We start from the raw sequence: 12,187 nt of genomic DNA, 5'->3' as shown, positions 1-12,187 counted from the left end.
TTGCGATCTTTTTGCAACACCTCAGAACAGCAAGTGCCTCGACTTTTTCACTCTTTCCCCTTCCAGGCCATCCCCCCAGAGACACTCTAGTCCACGATTGGCCTCGGGGACTTCTATACGCTTTTCCCCACTCAGTTGATTCAGAAAGCTACCGCCTTGAGAGCCAGGATGATCCTCATTGCCCCTTATTGGCCTTGACAGATATGGTTCCCGTTCCAGCATTGTTACCTTATGGAACAGCCTTGGCATCTGGACCCAGTGCCAGATCTTTTGGCCCACCAGTCAGGGCGGCTGCACCAATCCCTCCAATCTCTCAACCTCACAGCTTGGTTGCTCCACTTCCATCCTTAGCCAGGCTTCCCCTGATTTCTAATTCTGTCCGTGATATTATTGTAGCTTCCCTTAAGTCCTCTACCAGAAGGATTTATACTAGTAAATGGAAGCGTTTTTCCTTCTGGGCAAGGGCTAGGAATATAGATCCCTTCACTGCTCCTATACAGTCAGTTCTAGATTTCCTAGCGGAAATTTTTCATTCAGGCTCTTCATCCTCCACTGTAAAGGTTCAGTTAGCGGCCATTTCAAATTTTCATATAGGCCTATTGGATTCCAGCATTATGTCCCACAAGCTTTGTAAAGCCTTCCTTAAGGGTATCTTTTTACTCAAACCCCCAATCAAAGACCCCCCCCCCCACAGTGGGATTTAAATTTGATTTTAACATCCTTGATTCTTCCTCCCTTTGAACCTGCGGCTTCCTGTTCTTTAAAGTTGCTCTCTTAGAAAACTCTCTTCCTAGTTGCCGTAACTTCTGCTAGGAGAGTATCAGAACTCCATGCCCTTTGCATTCGTCCTCCTTATCTAGTTTTCCACAAAGACAGGGTTTCTCTCAGAAATAACCCGTCTTTTTTGCCCAAGGTGGCTTCTCAGGCAAATTTAAATCAATCTATCGATCTTCCAGTTTTCTTCCCTAATTATTGTAACAGGGCAGAGCAAAAACTGCATTATCTGGACGTTCATCGTCAGCTCCGTTACTATCTGGACAGAACTAAACAAACTAGGAAATCTGATCAGCTTTTTCTGTCCTATGCGGAAGGTAAAAAGGGCCTTCCGGTATCCAAAGTAACCTTGTCTAGATGGCTGTCCTCTGTGATTACCTGTATCTATCAACTCAGAGGTAAAGAATTACCTTCTAAGCCAAGAGCCTATTCAACCAGAGCTTTAGCTACATCAACAGCCTTTCGAGCTAGATTGCCAATGGATACTATTTGTGCAGCAGCCACATGGGCCTCTCCTCATACCTTTATTACACACTACAAATTAGACATGGCCTCCAGAAACAGGGCAAATTTTGGTTCCACAGTTCTCAAGAGCCTATTCCAATGAGTCACCTGGGATGAAGGTGCTAGGGATGCGGTCCCATCCAGCAAGAATGAAGGCGAGATTGACAACTTAACATTGAGAAGTTATGTACCTACCATAAAGTTCCATGTTAGTTGTCTTCTTCTCGCCTTCTTTCTTGCGTCCCACCCGCCATCCCCCTAGCCTGGATAGACCAAAAGGCTTTCTCTTTTTTATCAGGGTCTTCACCCTTCACAATTGGAAGCCTAAACTGGTTATCCTTGGGTAACTATAGCTTCAGGTAGTGGTACATGGGAGTTTTTCCCCCTTTCCTTCTCTCTCTTGGGTTTGGAGGCTAAAATTGCTATGTTCTCAGCTACCAAATGAGATCTGGGTAGTTAGCGCCTAGCATCATGGGATATAGGGTTGCCTCGAGCCGGTAAAATTAGCTCTCGAGCTTTAGTATAGGCCGAGTCGGAGCCGAGGATCGGCTCTGAACCCATCCAGCAAGAAAGAAGGCGAGAATAAGACAACTAACATGGAACGTTATGGTAGGTACATAACTTCTCATTTTAAATGAAATCCAAATAATTCTTGAAGTAAAGCAGGATGCACAATACAGTGTTTATGGAAAATGGGGAGAAATAGCCAAGTAATGAGACAGTGGAATGGCTGCAGGGGGGAGGGCTGTGTATGAGGAGCCCCATTCGACCATGATTTTGTGAGAGGGGAAGGGCGGCAAACTCAGACAGCCCCGGGCGGCACAAACTTTAGCTATGCCGCTGATCAGTAGGTCATGGAGAATGACGTTTGGATTTCCTAGCAAACTATAATATTCTTTTGCTAAGATTAGAATATTAACTACCATTAAATGCCTTACTTTTACCACAAAATCCACATACTGCAAGTCACCAAAAACAAAATCCTAAGGTTCATCATCATGTCCCTTCCTAGTGAACAACATTACTACACATTTAAAAACAATGGTTACCATTTACTACAGGGTCTTGGCCCTGTGGGGCTATATTTTGGTTGTCTCTTCTTCATTTTACATTTGAAAGTTGGTATCCCACAATTCCACTGGAGTGGGTGGGGTTACATAATTATGTATGCAGATTTTATGTTAATCAGCGTAGAGATTTTTATCTATTTTTCATGGGCCTTTGTCCAGATTTTTGATGTTTCTAGGTTGAGAGATATGATCTGGACCCTATAGCTGTGCCAATGGGGAGTCTAATTGGGGACCTGTAGAGAAAGGGAAAAAACAGCCCCAGACTGACTGTGATCTCTGTGTGCTCTTAAGGGAAATTGTACTTTACAGTGTGGGTATTTATTATCCTTTCCCTATGTGGATGCCCCTCATTGGTGTTAATGGTGAGGATTGAGGCTCCTTGATTGCTGGGCCAGTGCATGGGCATCACAGTGGAGACAACAGATTGTACTGAAGTCAGCCCCCCCTTCTTAGACCCCCCCCCCAAACAACCTCTCACCACAGACATGTCAGATTTTGCTTGTGGAGCAGTTTCCATAGGATAAAAGTGCAAGGCTTGTGGAATCTTTCAGATAGACCAAACCATATCAGATGATGTTGGCTATGGTTCATGCCTTAAAGTCTCTTCATCACTTATGGTCCCCAGGACCTATTCAAGTGATTACAGATTCTACCACAGTCAGGTAGTATATAAACAAACAGGGAAGTGCAAGGTCATACCCCAATACAGGCTTGCAGTGATGGCTTGGGAGCTAGCTCTTCAGAATTTATTAATACACCAAGCATCTTACATTTCATCACAGCAAAACATAATGACAAGCAAGCTAAGCAGGACCAGCACAGACCCTGACAAATGGAAGTTAAATGAAAAGGATCTTCCAGGAACTCATCCAGCTAAGGGAAGTACCTCATACAGATCTGTTTGCCTCCTTTCAAAACAGACAACTTAGCACGTTTTGTTTCAGGATTTCTTGCAGGCAGGCCTTAAAAACAAATGCATTTTCATTTCCTTTGAAGGGAATGTTTCTTTATTTGTTTCTACTATTCCCACTGATTCCCACTTCAGGGTAATTCCAAAGATTGAAAAGGATACTCCAAAAATCATTGTGGTGCCCCCAACCTTTTCGCCCAGGCAGCATTGCTTCTCCCTTCCTCTGAAACTGGCCAAGGGCAATTACCACAAGCTTCCTCACACACTGGATTTACTCACACAAGACAGGAGAGTTTGATACATACCAGTATCAATCATCTTGAACTAAATACCTGAATGATTCAGTTATAATACTCTTTACTCATTTATTTTATAAGTACATGCTGCAGGTAATAAAGGAGGCAAGAAAGCCTGCTACTAGAAAATCATGTGTCAATAAGCGGAGATGATGTTTCAAGTGGTACCTAACCAATAACCAGGGGCCCTTCAAGAATTGTTTACCAGTGGTGCTCAGATATTTGGGTGAGATACTTTCCTCTGACCTCTCTTATTCCTCTGTTAAAGTTCATCTTGTGTCCATTTCACTCTGTCTACCCATAGATCTACCTCTTTATTCTTGTTTTGTTTGAAAAGAGCTTCTGACAAGAGTTTTTCTTCTAAGACCTGCTTGTAAACAGGTTGCTTCTCCTTGGGATCTCAACGTTGTGCTGGAGAAATTGACTGTATCACCTTTTGAACTTGCTCATCAAGCTGATTTAAGGTTCTTGTCTTGGAAAACTGCACTCATCGTTGTTCTGACTTCTGCAACAAGAGTATTCTTTCAGTACTGCTAAAAGCTATAAATGTAGGTTAAAACAAACACTCAATACAAAAATCAAGTTACATTCATTCTGTACTGCTAAAAGCTATAAATGTCAGTTAAAACAAACGCTCAATGCACTGCAAGAGAGCCCTTGATAAGTCTTTAAACATAAGGCTACTAGGAGAATCTTAGTGATATTGTAGTGCCATTATTCAGTTAAAGAGGTGTTAATGTAGGCAAATTCTACGAACTATATTGGCTTTTTAATGCAGGCTGACTAGTAGGCACCTGGAGTACAGTATTTACAGGAGTAATAATATGCACATCCAGCTTTACTAGTGCTGAAGCAAAAATGTAACGTTGACCATGTGTACTATTTCAATACTAATAGGCACATTTACCTTAAGCAGTACACCAAACAAGAACTTCAGGCAGAGTTACTTTCCACATATAGCTTCTTTCATAGCTAATAGGGAGGCTGCTGTCTTGTGTTGCCCACTTGCAAAAGGCTAAATGAAAGCTGTACACTTTCTTAGAGGCTATTCAAAGCTTAGCCATATTAAAATAAGTTAGCATTTAGTTCCCCTATAGAATCCTTACAGGCATTCTTTCAGAGGTAGCTTGGCATAACTGGGATCGGGAATATTGAAAACTAAACTAGTTCCTATGTGTTATTCTTTTGATTTAAAGTTAAAATAAAGTATGATAAAATGAAGAGGTGGACATAACAGCTCAGCGTTTCTCGTTGTTGAGCTGGAAGCGTTCATAAAGCATGGTGCTGTAATGAACGATGGAAAAGATGTGGTACACCTGGCAGCACAGCGTTCCTCAATGGGATGAATGCTAGGCAAGCATGGTGCTTTAGATAGCTCCACATCCTACTTATCTGGAGTAAAACCTTATTACTTAATATTCGACACAGGTCAATAAGAGGAGTAGTACATGTAGCTGTGGGACTGACTGAATAAGGGTGGACAGGTTATGTATTACAATGGAAGTTCTATCTGGGAGAAAGGCTGATCAAGGAATTGGGAAGGGAGAAAATACTCAGGAGAAGGGGCTTGTGCTAGTGAGAAGAGAAAGTATGCTAGCTACAGGGTAGAGAGGGGCTATGGCTGCTGGCTGTCTTGGCTGTGAAGCGAGCTTTTCACCAAAAGTAAAATATGTCAAGCATATGCTTTACTGCCAGTTTAGGGAGTACACATACATGTTTACTTCTTTACTGGAAGGGTGCTAGGATAGCAGTCCAGTGGGAATTCAGGTTATTTTGAAAGGGATCCATAGCCGGCAGGTAGACTGTAGGTTTTGGATTTGAAATAGGCAGGATGCAGAGCTGGGAAATATTTACTTCTTTACTGGAAGGGTGCTAGGATAGCAGTCCAGTGGGAGTTCAGGTTATTTTGAAAGGGGTCCGTAGCCGGCAGGCAGGTAGACTCTAGGTTTTGGATTTGAAATAGGCAGGATGCAGAACTGAGAAATGTTTACTTCTTTACTGGAAGGGTGTTAGGATAGCAGTCCAGTGGGAGTTCAGGATATATTGAAAGGGAGCCGTAGTCGGCAGGCAGGTAGACTCTAGGTTTTGGATTTGAAAGGCAGGATGCAGAGCTGGGAAAGCAGTCGTAGGAACCAGGACCAGGAGAGCGCAGCAGCCAGGGGCAATTCCAGGGTAGGAAAAGATATTAAGAGACACCTGGGTTTGTTTGTTAGTGGTAAGATTTCTTAACTATATCACTTTTTAGGAATTTATATCTTATTGAATATAACATCTTCCTCAATCTGCAAGTATAATCTGGATGCTGAAGACTATTGCAGATCATTTTCTTAAATATTTTTTGATTGATTCCAAGTTTTTATATCTTCATTTTATATCTTCAATATATTGCATTCATTCAGTAGGGGTTGTATAAAGTTAGTTGGTAGTAACCGTTTTTAATCTGTGTCCCACCACCATTTTATGAAAATATGTTTTCTAAATTCCATCAGGCTTTGTGCCCACTGAATGGAGCACAGCAACAGTTATCCCACTCCACAAAGGGGGAGCTACCACTGATCCCGGAACTATCGACCTATTAGCCTGACGAGCCTGGTCTGCAAGGCCATGGAACGTACCATCATGGAACTCATAAACAAAGACATTGGTAACCTCCAAACTCTGAATCTCACCCATTTCGGGTTTGCGAAAGGCAGATCATGCCTCCTGAACCTGATTGACTTCTTTGAGGCAGTCACCAAAGCCGTAGATGAGGGTAAGGTGGTTCACACAACCTATCTTGACCTTGCCAAGGCTTTTGACACCATCCCCCATTCTGGAATTATAGCTACATTCACTAAACTAGGTATAAATCCCTACATTACAAGATGGGTTGCCAACTTGGCTCACTGACAGAACCCACATTGTGAAAGTTGCAGACTCCAAATCTGACCCCAAAGCAGTGACAATTGGAGTACCACAGGGTTCCATCCTGGGACCTCTCCTGTTTGGTATCTACTTCTCTGAAGTACAGTCTAACACAGAAGGCCTCTGGCTAATGAAGTTCGCAGATAACTGCAAACTAGGAGCCATAGTCAAGTCACCAAATGTTGTGGGCATCCTACAGAAGGGCCTCGCTGAGACAGATGCCTGGTGTCAGAGCAATGGCCTCAAGCTCAATGCCAAAAAGTGCAATGTCATCCCCTTTAGTAAAAACTCTGTACCCATGAACTACCACATAGGCAGCAATCTATTTAACACCGAATGCGTGATAAGAGACCTTGGGACCCAGGTGGGCAGTAGTCTCTCCTTTGATAGTCACATCGCCACAGTAGTCAGGAAGTCCTTCTACGTGGCACACCTCATCATAAAAGGGTTCTCATCCAGGAAAAAAGAGGTCATTGTTCCCCTCTACTTGACACTCATTAGACCCATTATAGAGTACAACGCCCCTTTTGGAATGTACCTCACAAGACATCTGCAGCAGCTGGAAAGGCCACAGAAGTACCTCACAAAGCAGATTACTGGCCTCAAACAAATGCCCTACACTTGTTGTTGTTGTCTTTTGGCTTTTCCCGGTTAGGGGTCGCCACAGCAGAACTCCGGTCCGCTAATGATTGGCAGTAGATTTTCACTGTGTCGAGTTGCCAGCTCGATGCCCAACCTTCAACGAAGGCACACCCATTCACATATGTCTTTCGGAACGCCACTCAACCAGCGGGGAGGACATGCAAACTCCACACAGAAGGCACTCCCCGCACACTAGCTGAGAATCGAACGGGAGAACCTCTTGCTGTGAGGCAACAACGCTACTGCTGCACCACTGCAGATGATAAACAAATGTCCTACACTGACCACCTCAAAAAAACTCTAGCTCTACTCAGTAGCGTATCACCTACTCCGAGGTGATCTCTGCCTAACATATAAAGCTATGTCAAACCCAGAGCTGTTGGACATGCTACACCTAAAGAAATCCCAATCCCTCTGAGCTACACGCTCTAGGGACCTAAACCTTGTCACCACAATAAACAGGACATGCTGGAGGGATAGATTCCTGTCCCAGAGACTTCCCATACTCTGGAACAGGCTACCCATCTATGTCAAGCAAAGTTCTTCATTAGCACTCTTCAAGAAAAATCGTGATGAGTGAATGGGAAATAGGAAATACACCCTGGAGATCACTTCTGTGTCTCTGCTCGACAGTGGCACAGGAAAATAACTTTCTTGGGTGGCGTAAGCCAGGGAACCTTGTTGACTAGGCTTATGTAGGCCCTTGGGCCGATAGCCTAGTACCTACCTATGAACCTATGAACAAGATTATTCTCCTAACATTATGATTAAAGAGGGGCTATATGATTGCACCCCAAAGGAAGCATCACAGGATTTCTATAATCTGAACAGGGTTGTTAGGCAAGAAAAAAAGCCTATGACTGAGAATTAACCAAGTATCAATTCTGCAGGTCAGATATGTAATTGAGCAACAAGTGCACAGATGCTGATTGATACCCATGCGAATGGTCAGGTGTGCATATGATAGAGGTAGTGATACTGAGTAAGAGAGTTGTTAATTGCTATTGCATTTTAGGTGAGTTACTGTTGTCCACTTGCAGGCCAGAATGTACTGTACCACCACTCTAGTCCATACCGGAATGGAATAGTCACTGCCATGTACCTTGGAACCTACCACCAAGTACAGCGTGCGTGAACACAGAAACACACACACACACACACACACACACACACACACACACACACACACACACACACACACACACACACACACACACACACACACAGGTAAAATATAGGAAAATATGAAAATAAAGTCCACATAAATCCCAGACCCATACTTACACTTATCAAGGGTATCAGAACTTGTCAGAGATTTGTGATGCATGGCTAGGCTTGGGGGTCATTAGCCTAGTAAGCACATATGAACCTATAAATATATTTACAAATATTAGCACATCCTCTGTCTAGAGATACTGTCATGTCAGACAGAAACAAATCTTCATCATTGCGTCATCACTGCAGTAGTAGTAAATTAATTTGAATTACTTAATGATGTTTTCAGTACTTAATTTTTAAAGGTTTTGTTTCAGTGTGGTGGTTGTAACATACACTCACACAGACACACACACACACACACACACACACACACACACTGCCACACATTCATACAGGATCCCATTACAAAGGATATGAAGCTTATCACTCAACACTTATTGGAGCTTTTTTTATTTTTATTGATGGCATCTTTGATATTTGTTACTTGCGTATAATTTCAGATGCTATTCTCATAATAGATCTTCTAAAAAAGACTCAAATTTCTCATAGGATATAACCAGTCTTATATTATTTTGTTTAGTGTTTATAACTAAAGAACATGAGTAATGATGACATGTAAGTGTGCTGAATCTCAAAGACTAAGTTGTGGCTGGGTAGTATGGGAAATGTACTACTAGGCTGTCTGCTTTGAATCATAGAGGCGCAATATGTGACTATTGACCTCATAGCTATGCTCTCCTCTAGGTTTCTTTTGAAAATTAATACTGTGGATCACAAAGTTGGTGGCTACGTAGATCATGCCATCTGGAAGATGTGCTAAAATAACAGAAGACTCTTATAATGTAGGGAAACATACTGTAGAAACTGTTACATTTAGTGTGCACCCTCTTCAAGAAAAAGGAAATAACGCTTTAAAATGTGGAGGACTCAGAAGTATAGATATATAAAGCGATATGGAAACCAAAGCCCTTGCCATACCCCCTACTTCTCTAGTAATGTCTTTCAGCTTTTCCCAGTTAGGGGTCGCCACAAAGTTACCAGCCCAACGCCCAGCCTTCAAAGATAATACAATATTCTTGTATAGGAGTTCAGAGTAGAAGTATCAGTATGCTGCTTCTCATTCATGTGCATTTACCTTACCATTTATTTTGTGTTTCTGGTCTTGCTAGGATCCCTTGAGGTCCAGCGGACTATGGGATTAGGAACACAAATATCAATAAAGCATGAACATGTAGATGTTGAGAAAAGAACTCTCTTTTACCAAGTCCATCAGAGTATCACAGTTGCCTCTTTATAGCTAGTCGTATATCTGTGATTAAAACATACAAAAATGCTAATTAGTTTTCAGTTCTTTTTACCTCTAATGGTCAGAATGCCATTATGGCCTGGAATATTTTAAGACAGCAAAATGGTTTATCAACAATATTCTTTGTGATAAGTCTGATTGGACAATCCACCCCCATCTGAGTGAAACTGTTACCAGTTCCAGTTTCTGATAAAAAATCCTTTAGCTTTTAGTTACACTTTCAAGGTGTCTATTTAATTAATTAGTAGTTTCTTTTGTCCATGTATCATAACTGTGTTCTAATGTAGCAATGTTAAACTTCTTAATGGTTACATTTAACACAGGTATACATATTCCACCATTGCAATTAACAGGATGCAGAAAGACATCAGTAATATTAATATAGTCATATGCAGAGCAATTAAAACAATTTAAATGTGCCTTTAGTGTCATGTCAGTATACTTGTTGTCTAATTATTCACCAGGTGTTGCTGTTCTTATTGAAAAACAACAAGGATATTGACATTTATTATTTAAAATCTGTGGCACCAATACTAAATTTTTTTCATTTATTCAGTATATATTTCTTTAACACCAATACAAGAGGAATTAGTATAGAATGATATACTAAACTGTTAAGGTACTGAATATACTGATTGTAAATATTACTGCCAAACTATCTCATGCTAACAGTGTTCTGGGTATTAATAAAAGTAAGTAATAAATACGTGTCAAAGTTTAAACGACTTTTTATGAAGATTATTTTTACGGGACATTTTATTAGCTGTTAGTTGAATTATTCATTTTAGATATACAGAAGATTATGACCTACACTTTGATCATGACCAGCTTATTGTATGTTCAAGATGTGGATACCAAGAAATGAATGTTGAAAGTGAAACATTCTGGTGAAATCCACAATTACTGTGAGGAGAAACTATCAAAATGAGGGACATATTTCAAATCTTTCTCTAATTCATTTAAAAAGTTAATGGAACAATAGGTTTTGCATAAACATGCATTTATGTACATTAAGAAACATGAAGCACTAATATCTGAAATTATTAACTGACTATAATCTAAGAAAAATGAAACACTAATATCTGAAATTGTTAACTGATTGTAATCTGTAGCAATATGCCAGCAGATCAAAAATTGTATGTGGAAGAGGGCAAAATATGACGCAAAATCAGGGAGAGTTGAGAGGTACAGCCAGCCAAAATGAATTGTTGCTCTGGCAAAAGATAAAAATGCTTCTAAAATACATTATAGACTTAATTCTGTCAAACTTTCTGTTTGCATGTGCGGCAGAGTGAACGTCTAACAGTTCTTAAAAAGCTGTTTACCTTCTTGCCTCAGTTATTTGTTACCTGTCTGTATTGTCTGTTAGTCGCCTTGCATGAGACATGATCTTAACAGAGCTTAGGGTGTCCTTAGCATGCTTTTGTCAAGCATCCCTAAATGACGTTAACATTGGGTGTAACACTATAAAAGCACTTAACTAGTTTTATATTTTTCCCTTTCTGAACGTAATCACAACCCACCATAGACTACTGAGTTATTATACTGGGGTCACTTTATCTGACGTGCTACTGCATGAAAGCCTAATTGATGTTACAACTGAAGAAATCCATAAGGTCCTATTAGATGACTATTTTTGTGTTTACTTTTTAATTATTGGATCTTTTTTCAGAAAAGTGTTTGACAGGATTACAGTGTGTGTCTGTCTTCATTTAAGCAATGTACAAAAAAAAACATTGTTGATTTTAATATGCATTTTTTTTCCAGGATTACATGTTCTTCGAGCAAAGTGGTGGGAGTGACAGGCAGCGTGCAGGAATATGGCAGTTTTAAGCAGCACAAAGAAGTGACTGATCAACTTTTTTGATGCTTCAGTAGTTTATATGATGTATATAAACATTTTAAAAACGATTGAAATCTTATGATAAAATTTCTTCTACTGCCAAAATGCAGTTACCAAAAAAAAGTAAAATATATGTGTTGATGTTTTGTTTCAGAAAAGAGTATTTAGATTCTTGATAATGTAGCATTTTAGGACCAGATATCATAGCAATTTTATTTTAAGGTTAGTATGACTACTTACCACCTGTATTTTTTATTCAGTCTGAAAGAAATATTAAAAATGTTCCTAGTTGTCACACTGCTGTTCTACAATATGTAAATGATAAAGACTAATCCCAGAACAAAACAAGATAAACAGTTGACTGTGAAATAACTAATCTGTCGTTGCAATTTATATATACCCTCAAAAACTGTCAGTCTTTTTTTTCTTACTGCTGTTTTGTTTTATGTTAAACAGTTGCTTCACCTCCAGCTTGGAAATTAAAAATATAATTGTTGTGCCTTTTTCTCTTTATTTATACTTAGGTTTAAGAAAAATTAGATCAAAATGGCATTTTATATTGTCTTAACCTTAATATTGTAATTTTGTTTTAGTTCTGACATATGAATCTAAGTTTCTAAGTTCTGTTATCTAAATGAGTAGTGAATATTGAACGTTTACAAATATAATAAATAATGAACATTCAAAACCTGAACTGATTTTATTCTGATACCTTCTCTG

The 12,187-nt window shown here is 40.0% G+C and overlaps 1 protein-coding gene across 2 annotated transcripts in view; it reads left to right on the top strand.

Moving 5' to 3' along the window:
* The window catches only part of LOC122800826 (phospholipid scramblase 2-like), a 1,997,253-nt gene extending 1,985,285 nt beyond the window's left edge, over positions 1-11,968 (top strand). For both annotated transcript variants that reach the window (XM_044070115.1, XM_044070114.1), the window contains one exon: positions 11,392-11,968. In XM_044070115.1, the coding sequence (XP_043926050.1) occupies positions 11,392-11,457 (66 nt within the window). In that variant the 3' untranslated portion in view covers positions 11,458-11,968. The remainder of the gene's footprint in view (positions 1-11,391) is intronic.
* The last annotated feature ends 219 nt before the right edge of the window (positions 11,969-12,187 follow it).

This window comes from Protopterus annectens, chromosome 4.part1 (genome assembly GCF_019279795.1).
Source record: "Protopterus annectens isolate FY-2018-M chromosome 4.part1, PAN1.0, whole genome shotgun sequence".
Lineage (NCBI taxonomy): Eukaryota > Metazoa > Chordata > Ceratodontiformes > Protopteridae > Protopterus > Protopterus annectens.
Note: the sequence above shows the minus strand (reverse complement) of the source record. Positions and strands in the feature narration are given on the sequence as shown.